Source organism: Labrus mixtus, chromosome 23 (genome assembly GCF_963584025.1).
Source record: "Labrus mixtus chromosome 23, fLabMix1.1, whole genome shotgun sequence".
Lineage (NCBI taxonomy): Eukaryota > Metazoa > Chordata > Actinopteri > Labriformes > Labridae > Labrus > Labrus mixtus.
Window position 1 is genome coordinate 5,688,272 of NC_083634.1, and position 23,185 is coordinate 5,711,456.

Here is a 23,185-nt window from a genome sequence, read left to right on the forward strand (position 1 = left end):
CACGGCCCCTTCGGCCTCCTCACCTCTGCTCTCCTTGTTCCTTTGTTCCGTCCCGGATTCGTACAGTACTGAGCGCTATTTTAAGATCATTTGAGTCGGCTCGCTGCCGCCAACTCTATCCCCCTTTTTTTATGTTACTCAGGAAAATGTCTCGAACAATAATAAAAAATAAAAAAAGTGCCAGGTCATTTTGCCCAACAGGCCGGACCGTTGATTGAAAAAAATGCAATGTTTACTTTCTGTTCTTTTCAAGCTTGTGGCCGTCAGGAAGCAAAGATCCAAACAGTTTGTACTTTTGTCTCGATCGGTTCCTGGTGGCAATTAGCCGTTGTTTATTGATCGGCCGAGGCCGGTAACCTCCCAGGGGCCGTCGTACCTGCAGGCGGTCGCAACCAGATCCATGAAAATACACAAACCTCTGCACCAGCCAAACTTTGGTGAAGTCCACTAACGGCTTCTTTCAGATGTCTTTGTGCATGTTTAGTTAGTCAGGTGATCAGAAACACATTCAACATTTACCAAACAGCGTCTGTCCCATGAGCTTATCCAAAGCTCTACGCTCACACCCTCTTTTTCAAACAGGCCTGGATTCAGTTTAGTAAGGGATGATTCCAATCCCTTTTGGATTGCCCTCAACTGAACATGGGCATGTTAGGACAGAACTACAATAAGTGTAGTCTGAAATCTTCACCTACAAATGACTCACTTTATTCTAAAAGATAAATATAAGTGTAGTGTCACTCAGCAGTCATCTCGCTGTAGCGGCCTCTTCTGGCTTCACTCCCCTGACCTGGACGGTGACTTCCTTAAAACGTATTCCTGAGCTGTCCCCGCACAGCAACGCCAGACAGTCCATACAAAGAACTACAACTACATGATCTTCGTTTTGGCTCTGACAGAATGTGATGTAACGTTAGCCTGTATGATGTCGTCTCACGTTTAGCACCTTCACCGGCTGCAGGAAGTCGTCTAACCCGAGCTAAGTCTCCGGTTCGATAAGAATAAATCAGTAAATCCATCTGACGCTGAGAAGTCGTCTCTTTCCTCAACGATCTTCAAGTTAGCTTTATGAGTTTATCTTACAAACACATCTCGACTAGAATTAATAAATTATCCTCTCCAATGGAGCCATTTAGCCACGGCCTTTAGTCGTCATGGTAACAGATTAACACACATGCTAACAGTTAGCTAAGGGCTGAAGACGCCTGCAGAGTCAGATTTGATCAATGTAAGTACTAAGTAGAAATTGCAGAGAAGAGGGGGATGCGCAACAGCACTGTGTGTGTGTTTGACGTCGGTGCAGTTGCACTCAGAGACCTGCGGTGGGCACCAAAGCGCACTAACCCGACTCCGCCATGTTGTTGCTTTAAAGTCGTGGTTCTGTGAGTGATGAGCAGCAGAGCGAGGGAGCGTCTCACTCCTGTGCTCTGTGCTCCCTCAAGATGTGAAAGTGTGGCGTCTGTCCAGAGAGATAATCTTTGTGTCCGTGTTGCTCTGACCGCTGAGTATTTATTTAACAGTTATTAATTCTTCTCTCAAGTCTTGACCTCCTTTCTTTGTCCGCCCGTCTGCAACTCTAAAGGAATGCACAAGAATCCAATTACAGCGTTTTTGCAGTGAAAAATGGAAATAAGGATCTGTTGCAACATTTCCCACCCTAGTTGAATCAGCCGGGACCAACGACATGTCCTCCTCTGTGACAGAGTGAAGTCATGTGTTCGGGAAAGTGGACGCACGATTATTAGAGACAGGAAGAGGGGAAAAAGAACGAGTGTGAAGAGAGAAGCTGGGAGAGTACCTGAAGAAGTTCCAGTGATGATTCTCCCAGACATTGTCTGCTAACGACCTGTTTATGGAAAACACATGTCCATATTGTCCTCTCCCTCTCGCCTGCTGCTGCTGCTGCTGCTGCTGCTGCAGGATGACCTGCTTTTCTTTGTCTCCCTGATGTAATGATATCTCCTCTTTCTTCTTACTGTCTCCGGCTCTCGGGGAAAGTAAGTCTCCTGTTCACTGTGGTGTGTTTTTATGGCTGATCGGCTTAAGTGTTGCCTTCAAACACCGCAATCACAGAACAGCTCATCGTGCATCCTTGTGGAACACAGCAGAATATTTGACAGTGCATGGCTCTCCTGTAATGTATCCACATGATGATGTTTCTTTATTGTGACAAAGCCACATGTGAAGCAAACTCTTGAAAATGGCATTGTCTCCGTCGTGGTGTAAACTGCAGATATACCGCTCCTCTGAAACACAAAGGCTCGGTGTCGGACCAGGAGATCAACATCACGCTGAAGAAACAGACTTTTCTTCACATTTACAGGAGAGGATCACAAAGAGATGAGATGTACAGAGCGCCCCCTGTGGACAAATAAATACATCCCATCTCTCTGTGATCATGTAGTTTTTACTTTACTTTAAGAGTCAAATGATATCACTTATTGTGAAACTTTGCGAAAGAAAGGTCGCGATGTTAATCTCCTGGTCTGACACCGACCCTGCTGCAGCGTTTACAGACCTTCAAATGATCTGTGTAGAAATAATCAACCTCATGCCTAACCCTTTGCTTAAAGAGAGTTTAACAGTTTTTAATTTTCAGACGGTTTCATAACCAGATCAAAACTCCTCACTGGAGCTTTAAGCTTCTTTTACAGGACACAAAATTAAAAGAGAAATGTGCAGCTCTCAGACGCCTCACTTGTCAATCCCCAGAATATTCTTTTGTTGATAATTATGTTGAATCACCCAAAACTATCGCACACAGGCCCACCACCCTCTCGGGTCTGATTTGTAACACTTCATCAGGCTGAGGTAGCATCCCTTTTACTCTGGCAGCAGAGCGCCGCACTGAAAGGATAGACGTGATGCTGCTGTCTGTCCCGCTCTCCGGCCCCTGAGCCGCTCGCTCGCTGAGCCAAACCCGTGGAGCCACAGTCTGTCATTCCCCCAATTATGCTCCATCCGAGCCAAAACCAGAGAGTTCTGTACGACCAGAGAGGGTACAGAATGCTTGTGGAGAGGATGGGGGGGAGAGTCTGCGTGTGTGTGTGTGTGTGTGTGTGTGTGTGTGTGTGTGTGTGTGTGTGTGTGTGTGTGTGTGTGTGTGTGTGTGTGTGTGTGTGTGTGTGTGTGTGTGTGTGTGTGTGTGTGTGTGTGTGTGTGTGTGTGTGTGTGTGTGTGTGTGTGTGTGTGTGTGTGTGTGTGTGTGTGTGTGTGTGTGTGTGTGTGTGTGTGTGTGTGTGTGTGTGTGTGTGTGTGTGTGTGTGTGTGTGTGTGTGTGTGTGTATTAGCTGTTTTGCGCACAAAGCAGTTTGACTGAAATCTCATTTCCCGCTGCCCACCGCTCATCTACACACACCCGTCTTACCACTGCACGCCTACCACTGCCAGAGCTGACGGTGGGGTTGCCAGGTCTGAAGTCCAACGAGGTCACGGTAATGCACACTGGCGCCCCGTGCAGAGCCCTGCAGATCTCATTCCCCCCCCCCCCCCCCCCCCCCCCCCCCCCCACACACGTCTTATTGACCTTATTGCATCAGGACGTAGTAAAAACCCTGCGGTGTCTAACGTGTGTAGCAGACGCCCCGACACATTGCATGAACGCTCTCCATCCACTGCATGGCCTGCTGGTCTCCTGGCCGCCTCCAGTTGCATGATGGGATACGAGAGTTCACGTAACATGTGGGCCGCATTATCCCAGTCAGGCACGCCTCCAGGCTGAGGGAATGAGCTGCTTAATTAGGTGGGGATAACGTGAGGACGTGTTCCTGTACGGGGGGGATCCTCCCACGTCTTAGCATCACGCTCACACATGGCAGAGTAAAAAAAACTGAACCGCCACGTAGCCTCATTAGCTTAACGCTGTGTTTTCCTCGTGTGTTCCAGGTGATGAGAGAGGTGTGCGTTAATGGCTGCGTTGACTTTGACGGAGCTGGATCGGGATCACCGGTGCACAAACCAGAACTGGAAAAGGTAAACACACACACACACACACACACACACACATGCACTTATCTAGGGTTGGGTTCAGATGGATTTGGATTTGCTGCCTGAAAGTGCAAACTGGAATCTTTGTTGTGTTAGAAGCAATGAATAAGGAAAATGTGAGTAAAGGATTCTCACTCTGGGCTGCACGGTGGAGCAGGGGTTAATGCTGTTGCCTCACAGCTTTTTGAAGAGGAACTATCCACGAGGGAGTTCTCTGAGAACCACACACACCATGGGGACTTTTTTTTCAGTCTGGCTTTGAATGAACTGATACGTGTCTACGCTCCATCCAGAGCACTATGGTCCACCAACCGGCTGCTCCGGTCCTGGATGTGCCACAGACGAGGCTTAAACCCGGGGGGTGATCGAGCTTTTTCTGTAGCTGCATCAAAAGGTGTTTTCAGACCAAACCGTCCTGGGGGACTTTTTGAAAAGGGAACTATCCACTAGGGCGTTCTCTGAGAACTTCACACCATGGGGACTTTATTTCTGTCTGCATTCGCACCGCTGTGGTACCTACTCAGGTAGGAGCTAACAAGGTTCCTCTAAAGGGGGTTCTAGGAACTAAAATCGTTCTTAGTTCCTGCGGTGCAGAATCACAACAAAAAAAAAAGGAGGAGGGTTCCAACAGTTCCTAAAACTCTGAAAAAGTTCCTGCGGTGTGAAAACGTCTGAACACACATCTCCCTCCATAGCGTCCTCCGTGTTTTCAGTTGTGTCACGTGAGTAACCATTGGCCGGCTTGCGTCACTTTCAGGTTCATCTCGTCCATCCCTATGGTGTGTAGATCTCAGGGAAACCCCTCCCCCCTCAGTGGATAGTTCCTCTTCAAGAAGCCCCCCCGAGCTGTTTGGTCTGAAAACACCGGTATTCACAAATGCACGTCTATTTCCGTGAGGCCCTTCGTTTCTTGGCGTATTCGACCACAATCACTCCGGCTCGTGAAAGCTGTTTGCCAAAAACAAACACTTTGTTCCATCTGGCACACGAGGGAAACACCACATCGTTGAGTTTCATTTGGAAAAGCTGGTTAAAGAGCTGTAAATGCTGGAAAGATACCGTACCGTGTGTGTGTGTGTGTGTGTGTGTGTGTGTGTGTGTGTGTGTGTGTGTGTGTGTGTGTGTGTGTGTGTGTGTGTGTGTGTGTGTGTGTGTGTGTGTGTGTGTGTGTGTGTGTGTGTGTGTGTGTGTGTGTGTGTGTGTGTGTGTGTGTGTGTGTGTGTGTGTGTGTGTGTGTGTGTGTGTGTGTGTGTGTGTGTGTGTGTGTGTGTGTGTGTGTGTGTACATATGTGGTGGAAAATGAGAGCAACATCAGAGCCTCTTTAACAACAAACAGCTTCCAACCTGGCACAGCAAACACACGCCGGCCTAATTATTCATCCATAACATGTTGCAGATGCTCGTGTGTGTTTTCACAGTGAACAATGTAACGAGGCGGCGGTGCATTAATGCCCGTGTTCCTTTTCATTAACGTACAGTTTATTCACTCTCTACCTTCCTGTGCTTCCCTGTGTGTGTGTGTGTGTGTGTTTGTGTGTGCGTCTGTCAGAAGGCATCGTGCGACAGACCGAGCTCGGACGGCGAGGTGGCTCATGAGAACGGACACAGCGACAGCAAGGACCAAGGTGAGAATCAAACGGGAGCTTTGATCCAATAATCTGAAACATTTACTCTGGAGTAGAACTCTATCGCGACTTACTTTCTTCTTCTCTTCATAATTAAGCTGTAAGTTAAAGTTACTATATGATCAGACATTAAGGAAACATGTTGAAGTGCTGGCTTCTCTGACAACAATGCAGCAGCCAGTATGTCCTCCTTCTAACTTTAGATTCTGGTCCTGAATGCTCTGGATTTGTTTGGACCAGAGAAGGTAGGCGGTTTTAAGCACCCCCCCACCTGGCCGTTTTGGACGCCCCTCGGTTTGTCAGATATGAGACCAGTTATCAGGTCAACAGGTGTTGCAGTGATGGAAGCGGACAAGAGAAGTGGTTCAGATAGAAGTGATTGTACCCGACCTAAAAAGCCTCTGCATGTTTCTAATAAGCTCCACGAGCAGAAACGTGCTCAAACTAGGATCAATATTGGAGATGATTTTGAAAAATGGAGAGAGGTTAGAACACAGAAAGGTTTACAGACCGATGCAGAGCTGGATAAACACTGAAGCTTCAGTGTCCACCACATGGTGACCTGTGAGAGCATGGACTCTAGAGAGGAGGGGGGGAGACAGCTCTCTACAATGTTTTAAATTTGGACTGCAGTACCCATTTTAATCACTAGGTGTCAGAGCTACATATTGCTCCTTTTAAGAGAGCTCTCAGACTTCATCAATATTGTTTTTTCTTGAACCAACACAGATTTATTCCTAACCTCGCCCTGTTGCTAAATCCTGATCTTAAGACTCCCTATGAATCTGCCTCGTGAATCTCTGCGAGCTCTGAAAAGGTCGACCTTTACTAAAAATGCATGAAGCATGAAGAATGAGCTTTTAGATTTATGTAACATAAATCTTCCACAGAGAATAATCCTCCTCCTGCAGGACCAGATGCCAAAACACGGAGATTTGTGTGAAACCGTCTCTGATTATTCACCGTTTGTTTGCTCAGCAGGCACAACTCTCAGAGGAGACACTTTTCATTTCACATGGCAGCTCACTTATTTGGCTCGTCGACCAAAATTTAACACTCATCCTTGATTTCTTTGCCTCTTAAAGATTGGTTCATTTTTCCAACAGATCTCCCTCCAGCGGTTAATTTTAAACCTTCAGCAGTCATTTTTTTATGGAGTGGGCGGCGAGCGGTGATTCATGGGCTCGGTTGTGTAATTCATGTTTATGTGTCTTTGCCGTCAAACCGTGGAGAAAGGAGGAATAAATTCTGCAACTATCTCCTCAGATGAGACGACATCAAGCGTTCCTCGATGCTGATGCTGAAGTGTAAAAACCTGCAGTTCCTCGAGTGTCCACTTGAGGCTGGCTGCAGAAGCACAGGAAGTCACATACACACCCATTCAAAAGAGCAGAAATGAACGTGTTTACAGCCTGGTACAAAAAAGGAACCAGGTCTGATTAGCTCATGTCTCAGGAGGATTTTTAGATCACTCATCTGCTTTGATTTGTTGAAGGATTAGCGTTTGTAGATTCGGCCACCAGGGGGCTCTCAATCAAAAAAAAAAGACTTAAAGATGACGTTAAGGCTGGCGGGAATCATGATAGTTAATCTCTGTCTCCTCTTCCTCTTCCTCCGCCTACTTCTACTCCTCTTCCTCTTCTTCCTCCTCTTCTTCTTTCTCTTCCACTTCCTGCTCCTATTCTTCCTCTTCCTCATCTTCCGCTTCCTTCTCCTCCTGTTCCTTCTCTTTCTCCTCTTCCTTCACCTCCTCTGCCTCTTCCTCCTATTCCTCCTCCTTCTCTTCTTCCAAACTTCAACTTCCTCCTCTTTCTTTTTCTCTTTCTCTTCCTATTCCTATTCCCTCTTTTCCTCTTCCTCATCTTCCTCTTCCCACACCTCCTGTTCCTCTTTCTCCTCCTCCTCCTCTTCTTCCTCCTCATCTTCTTCCATCCTCCATCCTGCAGACGTCTTCCGATTAAATTCATGCAGTCGCCATTAGAGCTGTCACCTTATTTCAGCGTGGGGAAAAATTGAGCCATTAAGCACTGAACACGAAGACTTTCTGTCATTAGCATCAGTTTGGATTTCTGTTTGTTAGCCTTCAGAAGCTAGGTGCAGATTTGTGCGGGGCAGGGATTATGTACAGTATATTAGTGTGTGTGTGTGTGTGCGTGTGTGTGTGTGTGTGTGTTTCTGCAGACGTTAGGCCGTTAGCGTCTCGGCATGATGACATCAGAGAAGGGGAATTCTTCATTTTCCCCCCTTCCCCGTCTCATCTCCGCTTCTGCCTCACAGTCGAGTCAAAAAACGACCAAAAGTATTTTCCTCTTTTTCTTTCTCTCGCTCTCTTTCAAACGGGACACATTTCAACACGCCGCAGACCGCACTGACTTAAAAAAGGGAGCCAAGCAGAAGCTCCTTTCCTCATTTAGACGGACGCAGACTCCGACTCTTAAGACTCGGCTTACTCCACTTTATCCCTCCTCTCAGCAGAATGTGCAAAGTCATTCCTCTCTCTCTCTCTCTCTCTCTCTCTCTCTCTGTCTGTCTTTGGACGAAAACTAGGCCAACTGAAATCATCCCACTCGGACCAGTGGGGCATGCTGGGATTGCAAACCGACACTAAGTCACAAACAAAGCGTTTTTTAAACCCACAAGGGTCTCTTTAAACCCGATGGAAGCGATTCTGACCTCGTGGTTGTTTATAGTAGAGTCTAATGCTGCTCTTTTCTCCTCTTTTCTCCGTCGCTCTTCATTGCAAAAGCATCCAAATTGAATCCACAGAAATGAACATGAGCCTCCTCTCGGTAACGTCTCATGTTTGGATAATGACACTAGAGCTTCCAGTCTGCAGGAGGCCTTTAATTAAAGTCAGAATATCACATAAAAAAAAAAAAAAAAGCTGTGTTTGTGTGTCTGTATCAGGAAAAGGAAAGAAGAACTCAAAGTCGGAGCAGAAGAGTGGGACGGTGGGGAAGGGGGCGGGGAAGAAGATCACCAAAATCATCGGGCTGGGTAAGAAGAAGCCGTCCACGGATGAGCAGACGTCGTCAGCCGAAGAAGACGCCCCCACGTGTGGTAAGAGTAAAGACGTCTAGATTAGATGTCGGATAGGAAGGAGGGTCGGCTAGTGTTTGTTCAAATGTTTCATATCCAGAGAACCTGAGCAAAACAAGTTAAGAAGATATAATAATAAACACCTGTTAGTGATCTGACGGCCAGGTTTTTCTCATCATCACCGTTATTCACACAACCGCTGTTTATAAAATGACTCATGCCGTATGTTGTTAGAAAGCTACGACTCCTGTGATTCTGAACGTCTAAACCATCTCAAGATCCAACCGTCACAGCAGCCACATAAATAACCCGCATCCTGAAATCAGGAAGAGCGTTTATAACCTCAAACAGACCGTGGTCAGTGACGAAGGCCTGTCTTATTTCAACAGTAGGACGGACGTTTTAAAGATTCATGAAAGGATTTCAACACAATCTGAAACGGCCGAGTGTTAGCTTTCTAAACATGTTTATATGTGCTTGTAGTCCAAACGGTAAGAACAGGATTACATTTCCTCCTGGTGTGTCTGGATTTATGTTTTATGCAAAATATACAGGATCTTAAAACTCAATAAAAACTAAAATCTCTTAAATTAGATTATATTTGGCGGGATGTGTTTACATAATTCCCCTGACAGAAACGTTATGTACATTGAAGTCCTGTTTTTCTGACTGTGTTTGACTTGATTGACAGGCTACCTGAACGTGTTGTCCAACAACCGCTGGCGGGAGCGCTGGTGCCGCCTGAAAGACAACCAGCTCCTCCTCCACAAGGACCGGGACGACCTGAAGAGCCACATCGCCTCGCTGCCCCTCCGAGGCTGCGAGGTGAGCCCGGGCCTCGACAACAAACACCCCTTTGCCTTCCGTCTGCTTCGTAACGGCCAGGAGGTCGCCGTGCTGGAGGTGAGCTGAAAGCGCTGATTTCATTCTGTCGTGTGTTCTTGTGTAAACGTGAGCCATGACACCACTGTGGGCCTTTGGAAAAGATGCAGAAACATCAGAGATTCTGTTCATTTAAACGGGAGAGTTTGCCTCACTGGATTATTTTGCCGCCTGGCTGGAGAAATCTTTTGACTTTCTGTCCCTAAAAGTGATCAAATAGACTTCACAGCAGTTCCAGTTGATCTTGTCTGATGAACGTCTTTAACCCGATCCTTCTTCCTCCAGGCGTCCTCCTCTGAGATGATGGGTCGCTGGCTGGGGGTCTTATTGGCTGAGACCGGCTCCACCACCGACCCGGCCACCCTGCACTACGACTACATCGACGTCGAGACCACCGCCAACGTCATCCAGCTCGCAAAGCAGTCCTTCTGGTGAGGGACAAACACATTTAATCCTGACACTACTGCATTCACTGATTCATGCACAGGGTGTGTGACGGTGTAATTGATCTATTTCTCATCCCAGTTTCACCAGTAAGCGAGCGGTTTCTCCTAACCCGTACCTGGACAACCCGGTCAACGGCTACGCCTGCCCCTCCGGTATGGCTCTGCACTACGATGATGTGCCCATCAACGGGACGGTAAGGACGCACCTGCTCACTGTTTTTATTAAACTCTTAGCTGAGCTATAAAGTGAACATCGTTTTCTTAGTTCACTCTAAAGTACGGCATTAAAGGTCACATATGCTCCTCTTCTTCGACCAGTTTAAATAAGTCTCAGAGCTCCTCAAATCATGTGTGTGAAGTTTCTTGTTCTAAATCCACTCTGATCCTGTATTTGATCATGTCTATAAACCCCTCTATTTCAGCCCTGCTCAGAACAGGCTGTTTCTGTGTCTGTACCTTTAAATATGTAAATGAGCTGTGTCTGACCACGCCCCCTCTCTGGAAGGGCTTGGTCTTTCTCGCTCCATGTCCTATTGTTTACGGTGAGAAAGCAGACTCAGAGGGCAGAACAAACACCTAGCTGTGGGAGTGTCACCCACCTGGGGGAGGGGTTACTGTCCTTTGTGATGTCATGAAGGGAAAATCTCCAAACGGCCTGTTTAAGCACACATTTTCTGAAAAGTGGAGCAGATAAAAGACAGAGGGGATGGACTTTTCTCATCATTGGGGGGTTTGTAGACAGACTAGAGACAAATATTAGTGTTAGAAAAACATGGTGAAGTATTTTTTACAGAATATGTGACCTTTAATTTTTCCCTCCTCCGATGTGATATCTAATAATATGATGTGTCATTTATGAACTGTTAACTCAAACTGTAGTGTAACTAACCCTAACCCTCTGTCATCCGCCTCTTCTCTTCCCTTCTTTATCTTTACTTCCTCTAACATTTCATATCTCTCCCCTTCTCTCCTCTACTTGCTTTGCACGCCCACTCGCTCTAACACAAGGACCCTGATGTGCAGTACTCCAGTCCCAGCACAGGGGGGCGCCAGCTGAAAAAGGAGCTGCTCTATGAGAACACTGACCTCTATGAGAACATGCCCTCGCCCAAGCTGGCGTCTCGTCTCCCTGCAAAGCTTTCCTCTCCCTCTGCTGCTGTCTATAAAACCCCCGTCTCTAAAAAAAACTCCGTCTCTAAAAGCCCCGTCTCTAAAGTCTCTTCTAAGTTCCTCGCTGCTGACGCTAAAGCTAAAGAGACGCCGCAGGTGACTAACACTCTTTGTCTTTTCTTTTCTTACACCTGCATGTTCAGTTGGTCATCATTTCAAAGTCTATTATGACTCTTCTGGGTTTCAAAGCAACATTTAACATAAGAAATCCAGTCTCTCCTGTGTAAATGTGTCTCTGAGTCATGACTGTCTACAATGAGGGAGAAGATCGAGTCCCGCTGGCTGTGTTGTTGTCAGAGCCGTGTTTACATGGACGAGATGGCCGGCTCCTCCCCTTGTGTATAAAAGCTGTCAAGAAGAACATACTCACTGATTATTTGGATGTCACATAAGCGTTTTTAGATCTGTGTCAATCTAAATGCAAGGTGAAGCTACAAGCTAACTAAAGAGTGCTAACATTAGCATGCTAACACAACACCTCCATCGGTTTGTCGCGTCAACATCACACGGTCTGTTGAACTATTTTGATAAGAAAAGCTTGAATATTTCAGCCTCAGAGTCCGTCAGTGAATCGTTTTTAACAAAGTGTTTCATCATCTTTAAAGTTAGCTGTGAACATGTGAAAGTCAGAGATGTTAGGCTGAAGGAAAAGGGGGAATATGTTGTTTATTGTTCCTGGAGGAGCGCACTTTTCACTCACCAAATGGGGTGTTGATGTTGGACACCCGTGTGCTTACCTCTGTCTCTTTCCCATCAGCCTGTGAATCCCTCTGTTGTGGATCTAGGTAATTTGATTATCGCCATGACCGCGTCGGAATCATTCCCATGTTCAGTCTTTGAAAACACTCGACATGTGCTTCACCTCCAACCCTGAGAGTGAAGTCTTGACCCTGACTTCACTCTAGTCATATCAGTCAGAGGCTTTTTCCTCCAAAACAAAACCCAGACTTGAACAGAAGTAAAGCTTCTGGGCCTCCGTACATGTGTGGTGGTGACTGTGTCTGTGTTCTGGGTGGGGAGCTGGGGCATTTCCTCCAGCCAACGACAAAATGATCTTTTGAGGGCCCTTCACAACAGGGTCTCTTGCTCGACTCTTCTCCTCTGTCGCCCCCCGGTGGTGGAACAAAATACCAAACTTTATCTGATCTGCAGAGTCCCTCTGCACCTTTAAGAAAAAGCTAAAGACCCAGCTCTTTCATGAACACCTACGGCCTTGATGTTATTGATAATGATGATGTTTAGGATGGTTTCGATGCTGATTAGAACACTCAAGAACAGCTGTCAATGGTGTGCTCTGCCTCTGGTCACTTCCTGTATGCCTCTGGTCACTTCCTGTCAGCACCTTATCCAAAACGATGCTGGTGCAAAAGCGTCATATCACACGCTGCTGACGTCGACAGCAACCTTCTGACAAATTAAAAGAGAACTAGAAGCGCTCTGAGCGACCACCTGCCGCTGCAAACGCTCTCTCCTCATGGGGAACGATTGAAACAAGAAGCAGGCACATCAGGTGGAGACAGGCGCTAATTCATTGATACCTCAAAAATAAGAAAAAAGGGAAACTGTCCCATAGAAATCTTTTTCATACACTCCTGCCTCAGCCAGCTGTGTGTGTGTGTGTGTGTGTGTGTGTGTGTGTGTGTGTGTGTGTGTGTGTGTGTGTGTGTGTGTGTGTGTGTGTGTGTGTGTGTGTGTGTGTGTGTGTGTGTGTGTGTGTGTGTGTGTGTGTGTGTGTGTGTGTGTGTGTGTGTGTGTGTGTGTGTGTGTGTGTGTGTGTGTGTGTGTGTGTGTGTGTGTGTGTGTGTGTGTGTGTGTGTGTGTGTCCTTCCTCTCCTTAACCAATGGGCTGTGTGTGATTTATGTTTAAACCCCGCCCGCTCTAAGTGCCACCCTGCCTTCACGGCCACATAAGTCACCACATGCTGTTGTTTGGAGCTCCGCCTCCTCCCTGCCAACCTTTTGATGTGTGTGCAGTGTGTGGCGTGTCCCGGGGGAGTGTTAACATCGCCTCCAAGACCACAAAGAACCGCTGAACTGTAAGAAGTAGAATTTAATACAGAGAGGTTTGCATTAGAGCGCCCGCCGGATCACATTGATGATAGGAGCTGCAGAATTGATCCAGATGTAATGACTCCCCCAAACATCATCAAGCGTCTTCTGCTGCCCTCTAGTGGTAATACAGTGTTTCTGTGAAGGGTTTTGGTAATGTGTTTGATGTGTTGGTCAAAGGAGAGGGTTCGATTTAAGATGACACCGAGGTTACTGACATGTGGGGGGCGGGGGGGGGGGGAGTAATGGGTGGATTTGTTGAGGGATTTGGGACCGATGATGATAATGACATGAAAAGTCTTTCTTCTTCTCTTATTGTCCAATCAGCTGAAGGGAAAGAAAGGAGCGGCCACCAATGGGATCACTTCCAAACAGAAGGCCGATCAAAAGAACCAGACCAAAAAGAACGGGGTCAACGTCATGAACGGGACGGCCTCGCTCAAACGCAACAGCTCGAGTAAGTAGGAACAAAACTAGTCTCGTCACACTGACGGCGTCATCACCTCACTTTCATGCAAAGCTCTGCTCCACAGCTTCTTGGAAACTGCAGGGTTTGAGAGTTACGGTTTGAGGTTTTTAAGAAGAGGCGCTGGTAAAATAACTTGAAATCCTAAAAGCTTCCCAACCCTCAGGACCAAACGTGTGACGCAAGTGGGTCAGACTCGAGAAAAACCTCCTGCCAGGGTCGAGGGTTTCAGACTCTAACAGACGCGGCAGGTCTCAGGAGTGGAGCCCAGATTTTTGGGGGGGGAGGGAGGCGGGAGTGTGGTCATGCTAATCCTTGTGGTGCGGAGTAGGTTTTTTTTTTTTTTTTTTTTTTTGCCTAATGTGTGAACGAGGAGGGTTGTCGCTCCTCCAGATGTCGGAATGGAAAAATGTGCCATGCTGGATTCAGAGAAAGTGACACAATGCTCATATTTCGAGAATTTGAAAATGTCAGCAGCGGTTTTTATGAGAGATTCTTCTGAATGCAACACACACACATACACACACACACACACACACACACACACACACGTCTGATGGTTACCCTCAGTGTATTTTCCAGTAATGGAAAGGCATCGTGTAATTAATAACTGCTGAAGGCTGTGAGGTCAGGGGGTTTCTGGGTAATTCGTGCTCACCAGCGCTCTGATATTAACGACTTTAAAACCCTTTTTTCCACAACACGTGTTGGTTTTCGGTTCCTTTTCCCCCGTAAAACTTTTTAGTGTCACGACTTAACAGTGAAGCGGCGTCACAAGCGGCGGTCTGGAGAAATATTCTGCATTTTTTTCTCAGTTCTGCAGCATTTTATTCACTCTCCTAATAAAGATCATAAAAGTTTATCGTTAAAGAAAACTCTGTCAGAGGGCTTCATTTAGGGTCCTGACTTCCTGTGGAAGTTGGACTTTTTAGAGACGTTGAACTAGCTCGCTGGCGTCGCCTCATTTCTAAGTTATAAACATGATGGAGGCACAGAAGAAGAAGAAGTAGTAGAAGAAGAGCTGAGCAGGAAAGAGTGTGATCAGATCAGAACCTCCATGTGGACACTGGAGATGCTGAGTAATACTATGTGTATGTAGTCAGGTGCTATCTGAACGCAGTCGGATCATAGAAAACGCATTTTAAATGTCGGGTATAAAGAGGATCTACTACGTCATCCAGCGGGAGGTCCCCCCACTTTAAAACTCATTCTGACGCCACTGCATGACCGTACTAGTTTACTTCAGTTACTATCGAACCAGACAGTAATTCACTGGGCGGCCAGCAGATGGCAGGAGCTGTTTTGCAAGGTGTGAAGGAGCACATGACAATCTGAGCTTTGTTTGAGTTGGGCTGCAGAAGCTTTAGTGACGTCCTGTGTTTTAAAACATATGAGCAGAACTGAGCATGCTGGGTGAGTGGCTCTAACAGGCAGGTATACCTGAGTATCATCAGCATAGAAAAGAACGTTAACATCATGTCTTATTTGTTGCTCTGTGACGCGTGCTGTGATTGTAAAACACTTTTCAACAGAGCTACTGCATGGTCGGCTTGTGCAAAGTCCCACCTTTGAAGGGTTCGAACTTCAGAACGTTTTCATCGTTGACCTTCTGTTTCCAGCGCCTTTACATGTGATCTCTCTGTGCAGATGCAGAGCAGGTTAAGTACGGGAAGAACCGCGTGGAGGCCGACGCCAAGCGGCTGCAGTCCAAGGAGGACGAGCTGATGAAGAGGAAGCAGGAGATCAGGAACCATCTGACCCAGCTGAAGAAAGACAGGAGGGACCTGCGCACTGCTGTGGAAGCTGCTGCTGGTGAGAGAGAGAGAGAGAGAGAGAGGGAGAGAGAGCAAGAGAGAGAGGGGGCTAGAGAGAGAGAGAGAGAGAGGGCTAGAGAGAGGGGGCTAGAGAGAGAGAGAGAGAGACATAGAGAGAGGGGGGGCTAGAGAGAGAGAGAGAGAGCAAGAGGGAGAGAGAGCAAGAGAGAGTGAGAGGGAGAGAGAGAGAGCAAGGGAGAGGGAGAGAGAGACAGACAGAGAGAGAGAAAGAGAGAGAGAGAGACAGAGCAAGAGAGAGAGAGAGACAGAGCAAGAGAGAGAGAGAGAGAGACAGAGAGAGAGAGAGAGAGACAGACAGAGAGAGAGACAGAGAAACAGAGAGAGAGACAGAGAGAGAGAGAGAGACAGAGAGAGAGAGAGCAAGAGAGAGAGGGAGAGAGAGAGACAGAGAGAGAGAGAGAGACACTCAGAAGAAGAGGTTGATTAAAGGAGTTAAATACAAAAGTTGTATTAAAGTGATCAAAACTCAGAGAATGAATCCCCTTCCCTCCTTCCTTTTAGGCAAGCGTTCCCTCGCCTCGCTGTCGGAGCGCCTGAAGAAGGTGGAGGAGGACTGCAGGCTGAAGGAGGAGGAGCGCGTGAACCTGGAGCTGGAGCTGACGGAGGTGAAGGAGAGCCTGAAGAAAGCCCTGAGCGGCGGCGTCACCCTGGGCCTCACCATCGAACCAAAAACAGGCTCGTCTGGACTCCAGGTCAGAACGCCTGAGACCCCCCCCCGTACCTCTGCATCGTGCTCTATTGTTATTCTGCTCCCAGGAACACTTCTACAGTAGATCTAAAAGTTCTCCTGTCTGATTCTTCTTCCTTCCTTTTTGTGTGTGTGTGTGTGTGTGTGTGTGTGTGTGTGTGTGTGTGTGTGTGTGTGTGTGTGTAGTCGCCAGCCATGACGCGACGGACTCAGGGGTCCTCTCCGTTCTCCAGCTGTGACACCAGCGACACAGAGTCCTGCTCCCTGCCGGTCAACAGCGCCTCCCTGCTCCGCCGGCAGGGGGCCCAGAAGCCCTCGACAGTCCGGGGACACGTCCTCAGGAAGGCCAAGGTCAGAGGTCGCCCTGGGTGTGACTGTGATCATGTTAAAGTGTGTCGCTTCATGCTAACCCAGAGTCTCTCTCTCTCTCTCTCTGTTCTGCAGGAGTGGGAGCAGAAGAGCGGCACATAATCATCACCCGGCACATCTGACCTGTCTCACTTCCTTTGTTTCTTTTTTTTAATTTTTTTTATAAATTGTGTATATATTTATTTAAGACTGTTCTTACAGTGTGAGAGTGTTGAGAGGGGAGGACACGAGCTCAGCACATCCACATGAACCTGAAAACAAGTCGCTGCTTTTAGCTTCCTGTCGGCTCCTCAACATACAGACGTCTTTACTGTCGAGCCTGCTCAGTGTGCTAAGCTGTGCCACTTGTTGTTGTCCGCCGTGCTCTTTTCTTCAAGCAGCCATCTTTTTTTTTTCTTTTCTTTCCATTCAAATCCATTTTGTCAGTTTGGGTTCAAAAAGGTGGAAACCAAGTATTTATTTGTAAATGTTTAAAGGAGATACTAGCTTCCCTTTGTTTATTTATGTCTCTATATATTTAAAGCTTTCGTCACTCGATTAGCGGCGCTCCACAGACCCTTAGACGGATCTCGTACACGGTGCATGATTGAGCATCAGTGTGGCTCTGCTGAAAAACAAAATGATCCTGAAGAGCCGACAAATTCCGACATTAAACCACGATGAACAGGAAGTAGACGCCTGAGGCCGTGAGAGCCAAGTCACAGAGGTCAGCTGTGGTTCTGCGTTACGACCGGGAGCTGTTACAATAACACAAAATCTATATTTTAAAGATGAGGTTAAAGTCGCGTGAAATCGATAAATGAATGAATATTTTCGAATCGTGTCCCCTTCTCAGTTTTAAAGCAGGACTCTGGTGTGTTTTAAACCGCTCAGGAGGAAACATGGCCGCCCCCCTTTCGATTCAGAGCTCGTACTCTCAAACCTAATGATAATAGTAGCCTCAGTCCAGCTCCTCCAATCACGTCACTGGTTAACTGTAACCCTGTGAACTGTGTGTGTGTGTGTGTGTGTGCGTGTGTGTGTGTGCGTGTGTGTGCGTGTGTGTGCGCAAGTGTGTGTGTGTGTGTGTGCGCAAGTGTGTGTGTGTGTGTGTGTGTGTGCACCCAATGTCTTAAAGTCCATTCCAAACCCATCATCAATACACCGACTGACAGAGAAGTACGAGCTGTGAGCTCAAATTACTGAGTGTTCTGCTGAATGAAAGACTGACTTTGTTAGCAGACTTCTTCACACACACACACACACACACACACACACACACACACATTCCATCAATGTCACGTTGTTATGGTGCTTTTTTACAGTTTTGTGTTTCCCTGTATCTGCTTTGCTAACATGTTGATATTGTATAGTATTCAGACTGTGTCAAAGGAGAGGACGTATCAACCTATTGGTTTTTGACAGTCGCCATCTTTTTTTTCGGGGTGGGGGGGGTTGTCTGAGGGTCGGTGTCCACCTGACGTTTTTATCTGCAGCGTCTTACTTTAGTTGTTCCCTTTTAAGGAAAGAGCGTTCGCAGCAGCCACTCCGAGCTCTTCTAGTTGAAAATCGTTCAACTTTTCAGAAAGGCGCTCCGTCTATAAAATATTTCTGTTCCTGGTATTTAAGTCGCCTGTGGATCACGTCGTGTCCCCACATCCTCCGTGTCAGTGGTAGTGGGGCCGTCATCCTCCAGAGGACGAACATCCTCCAGTTGATGCTCAAGGTGAAGGGGAACAAAAATATCTTGAACATGAAATATACAGTCAAAAGCAGCGGAGCAGTGTCAGCCATACACACTGTTGTCATGGAGACAAGACTTTGCACATGCAGCGCTTTTATTCACAGCGCACAAACACTTCATCCAAACCCGGCAGGTGGACACAGGCCCTTTAAGTGACATATCCAGGTGTCAGGGTGGAAACCTCTCACGTGATTGGAACTTCGCTGAGATAGTTTTTGTCCTTTTGACTCAAAACCTGAACTCAAATTTACAAAAGAAGAAAACCTGTAACAACAGATTGAGACTCTTCGCATGCTTTGGTTAACTTTACTGAGGTCATAAATCAACCGAGCAGACGGCTCTTATTTCTCACCTGGGCTCATACAATCAGACAATTTGTTTGCAGCCACTTGAGTCGCCCCCCTGCTGGCCATTAGAAGTAATGCAGTAAGAAATGACTTCTGCATTAGCTTCTTTTAGAACCAGTAGGTAACGTCCATTTCTTCTGTGCAGTCTGTGTATTCTAGGTGCTTCCTGTAATACTGCTCCAGTTTGGGACTTCATGCTGCACACAGGCGCCGACGCCTCTTCAGTCTTGTAAATATGTTCTATCCTCAACCTGCTTTCAAACCGATAACCAACAGACCTGTGAGTTAGACACTAGTCAGCATGTTAGCGTGAAGACAGCGGCACATGGGGACTTTTATCTGCAAGTGTTTTGTTCTTTTTGATCCCCCGTCGGCTCCGTGTGGCTTCAAACTGAGCGACATGTCCGATGTGGGAACCTGCTGTTGTTCATGGCTTGGGTTTGTGGGAGGGGTTTGTGGGGTGTGGGAGGGTGTGGGGGGGGTACAGTCTTGTACATCAGTGTTTGTTTTTTTGCACCTTAATCCATTTTTCTACTCTGTTGTATTCTCAGACAGTTACCGCCTCGGTGACACACATGCTTGTACATAACATGAATAAACCTCCTGACAAACAGCTCCCACTGACTCTGTCTTTTTTGAGAAATGTGATTGTCACATCCTGCTGTCCAAACCGAGCCCCCTCAGAAGTCATGAACTATGCGTGTGCAGCGTCTCAGTCACAGGAACAGACTGAGCTGTCAATCACTCTGTCACCTTCCTGCCTGCTCTGACTCTGACATTGAGAGGACGATGACTTTTGATCAGGATGCATCACATACATACACAGAAGCCATGCATGCAAGAGTATAATGATGTAAATATTTCTATTATCTACTTATAAATATTGGAACAAACTATTGGTATGTGCAGTTGGAGGGACTATAAGCAGAGGAGAGAAGACTAAATGTATCATAAGCTTTTTAATTGGCTGAGACAGCTCAAAAAAAATAACTCAAAACAGATTTCTGAAGCCAGAAAAGGTTTGCATGTATGCAGTGCACATATGACCACGCACATTGATCTAAAATGGCATGCCCAGCAGGGGGCGCTGTACACCAGGGCTCTGTTTGTGCAGTAATAATGAGGGGAAATGGAAAGATAGTGGAATAGATAAGCCAAACATTAATTTAAAAGAATGTATATAAAGTATGAAATGACTTAGTTTGACAAAGATGAAAGAGATAAAAAGTATTTAAATACGTCAGAGGAGAATAAATGACTGCATCACTCTTGTGCTGTATAAACAGAGATATTGAAGAGATCTCTAAGGGTCTTCTCTCTGCAGCACCATCCGGTCAAAGGTCAAACCTCTGCAGCTCCTCAGAATCAGATGTAATCTCTAAAGAAGCAGCACCACCTAGTGGTCGTTTTAATTAACTGGTCTCGGTGCTGAGTTCAGGAGCAGAGAGGCTTTTGGAAATGAGGACGATCAATAATAACTGCTGAATTTTCAGCAGATTTTACTGTATGTAGTTTTTGAGATAATTAAAGCCAAAGTCTGCTCCAATTGAATTATGACACTTTGATATTTGAGTCATATTTAATATTTTATGCTGAAAATAAACTTTCAATGCATTCTTATTCCTCATGTCCCTGACTGTAGTCCGGAGAATTTTGTGCAGATTTTACTGTATAGTTTTTTAAGAAAATCAAAGGTAAGTTCAACTCAAATTGCATTAAGACACTTTGATATATTAGTCATTTTGATTATTGTATTTAGAAAAATCTGTGATAGGAGACAAGAAACTTTCACTGGATTGCCAAAGAGCGGGCCTGGCAGAAGGAGGCACTGCTTGTCTACAGGCACGGCAGGCAACTGCTTTGGGCCCAGACCAGTAGGGGGCCCCTGAGGGCTCACAAAACCACAGCAGCGACCCAAAAAATGACAATAGGAAACCTCCATAAGGGTCCCCGTTTAAAAGCATCCACTTTTGTTGCCTTGCAAAGCATTGCATGCATTATTGGTGTGATTACCAAAAATAGAAAATAAAGAGGAATTATCTGTCTATAGGAGAGAAAAAAGAAACAGTAAAATACTGTAGGGGAAGGGGAGTAAGCTTCAGGACAATTGCAGACATTATGGTGATAAATGTGGGTTGTAGGGCCCCCAATTTATTTTACCCAGGGCCCCAACAGACTCTAGAATCGCCACTGCTGGTAGAAATGGTTTGGCAGCCACATTCTTCCTCACAGTGCAACACAAGTGTGCAATATTAACCTTAAAAACAAAAAACAGTGCAATTATATAATGTGGAAAATATGTGTGCAATAACCTCAGGTGCAATAAGAGATAATAAGTGCAATAAGAAAACTTATTTATATTTTATTTCATTGTACAGTGTTCCCCTTGTTATTTTTTTCCGTATTATATATTTGCTTTAATACAGTGTATAACTTCTGTGCAGTTTATTTTAAATCACTTAGCTGTTACTACAACTTATTTATTTTTACTTTTACTTTTTTAGTACTTTTCTACTCTTTTTTTTCTTACAATGCTAGTCTATTTTATATATAATTTTAACTTTTTTTTGTAGAAGCTGACTCAGGGAGAAACGCACAAAAATCCCAATGTACTGTACTGTCCTGTACCTGTGCAAATGGCAATAAACATCTATTCTATTATATTCTCACGACTACTTTTATTTCGAAGGCTGGGACCGGAAGTGGTACTGGTACTCGATGTTGGCGGACTTGATGGTGTCATGTCACACTCAGCCAGTCGTCCAAGGGAGCGCCAGCCAGCAGGACTGACTGTCGGTGTGGATATGAGAGGAAGTCAGATGTGTTAACCGCGTATCAGCCGGTGAACAGGCCGCTGCAGCATCCATCAGAGCGGGACTGCCCGACCGCCCATGAGCCTGCTGCCGTTTCATACCAACCGGCTAGCTCGCTAAACTCAATCCCCCAGTTTCATCATTTAGGGGCGTTTTAAGGGACGACGGTGAGGGGAAAGCGTGGCCTCTGGCTAGCAACGTACGACTGCGTTACCAGCTGCCCTGGAGAGCTAAACACCCCGTTTCTTTTTACGTATCAACATCACGCTGAGATGGGTGAGTAACGTAGCCAGCTAGCGCTAACCAGTGTTACGGTTTAACGAGTTACCCTGCTAACTGATGATTCTCAGAAGATTGTATCGGTGGTTGTTGCAATTCGTAATTTGTAATTGAAGGGCGGTTAATCTACAACAAGGAAGGTACAACCTAGGAGATATAGATTAATTCAAAGAGGGGAACTACGACAACAACCGATGTATGCGACTGAGAGTCACCAAATGACACGGTAACTAGTTAAACGGAAACACCAGCCTACCCAGCTAACAAGAACTGTTTTACGTTCATTTTAACCCCCTAAATGTGTTTTTCCTTATGAATGAAGACACCCATTAGCAGCCATGTAATGTTAACAGTTTTGTAATCATCCTTACAGTGATTCCACCACTGTATTCCCTTTTGTTGACTTTAGTTTTGTTATTTTAACGTTAGTGGGAGAAAAAGGCTGACTAGCTAAAGTGTGCGCCTGCGTGTCAGCTTCAGATCTCGGGTGGGGTAGCTGCTGCTTCTCTGACTCTCCATCCACTCTCTCCTCCATCACTGGTCGTGATCCCCCTCCCTTGAAGCCGTGTTTAATTTGAAGATATGATGTCTAATTGTCTGATGTGATTCATTTGGGACTGGAGATGTTAAATGAATGAAGCCACATCCCCCTGAAATGAGCTGCTGATGGTGTAGATGGCACTCCTCCATCTCCACAGCTGTTATGCAATAGGATCCAGCAGCCCACTTTGTGTTGCTGTTTATACTGCACTGCTCTCTGTAATACTGATGAATGGTTATAAACTCATATTGGTTCATTCTCTGAGTTTAAATGCATATTAACAGATTGCATTTATTGCAGAATGACATCCAGAACAATCTTCTTTCGACAGTTCAGGAGATATTACACAATGTTTAATCCCTCATGTTCTCATTTGGTGTCTTATCGTTGTGGATTGATGTGTGCTGCTGTGCATTGCGCGCCGCAACTGACAGCACCAACCAGGTCAATGCAACAGTGTCTGCAATCATTATGCAACGTATCATCATGTGGTTTGTAGGCACTGTGCTGGCATGGCTTGAAATCCCAGTGTTATTGTAACAATCTGAGACGATTAAAATGAATCTTCTTCTCTTCTCTGCGATCGATAAAACGAGCCAGAAAGCGGCGTGTCAGCCTCCAGAGTAATTAGAGGCCGAAGCTGGACCAAACCTGACGGGTCAGTCCTATTCAGGTTTTGCTGAGACTGTAGATTGTGAGTTAAAATGCTGCCAAAAACAGACTGTAGCTCTTGAAGAAAATGTTTTTTAAGCTGTGTGCCTTCATAAGATATATTTTATAATGCTGGGAGGTTTGACAAACAACATATCTCACTGTATTTGTCCAAGTTATACCGGTTTCATGGTATATCGCAGTATTTGTTTATTTGCTTTTTGCTTGGGCACAGGCAGGAGGGCGAGCAAACCCGTATTCAAGCGACATCCAAC

General features: G+C 46.1%; 2 protein-coding genes across 6 annotated transcripts in view; both read left to right on the plus strand.

Annotated features, from left to right (window-relative positions):
• The window catches only part of afap1 (actin filament associated protein 1), an 81,030-nt gene extending 62,918 nt beyond the window's left edge, over positions 1-18,112 (plus strand). For 2 of the 3 annotated variants that reach the window (XM_061031363.1, XM_061031362.1), the window contains exons 7-18: positions 3,886-3,972; positions 5,537-5,612; positions 8,520-8,672; positions 9,343-9,554; positions 9,819-9,964; positions 10,059-10,173; positions 10,988-11,245; positions 13,526-13,655; positions 15,312-15,476; positions 16,001-16,191; positions 16,374-16,538; positions 16,632-18,112. In XM_061031363.1, the coding sequence (XP_060887346.1) occupies positions 3,886-3,972; positions 5,537-5,612; positions 8,520-8,672; positions 9,343-9,554; positions 9,819-9,964; positions 10,059-10,173; positions 10,988-11,245; positions 13,526-13,655; positions 15,312-15,476; positions 16,001-16,191; positions 16,374-16,538; positions 16,632-16,658 (1,725 nt within the window). In that variant the 3' untranslated portion in view covers positions 16,659-18,112. The remainder of the gene's footprint in view (positions 1-3,885; positions 3,973-5,536; positions 5,613-8,519; positions 8,673-9,342; positions 9,555-9,818; positions 9,965-10,058; positions 10,174-10,987; positions 11,246-13,525; positions 13,656-15,311; positions 15,477-16,000; positions 16,192-16,373; positions 16,539-16,631) is intronic. The other variant, XM_061031364.1, reaches the window with a different exon arrangement.
• A 3,239-nt stretch (positions 18,113-21,351) lies between these two features.
• Positions 21,352-23,185, plus strand: part of rap1gds1 (RAP1, GTP-GDP dissociation stimulator 1) — a 28,936-nt gene continuing 27,102 nt past the window's right edge. For 2 of the 3 annotated variants that reach the window (XM_061030693.1, XM_061030694.1), the window contains exon 1: positions 21,352-21,715. In XM_061030693.1, the coding sequence (XP_060886676.1) occupies positions 21,712-21,715 (4 nt within the window). In that variant the 5' untranslated portion in view covers positions 21,352-21,711. The remainder of the gene's footprint in view (positions 21,716-23,185) is intronic. The other variant, XM_061030695.1, reaches the window with a different exon arrangement.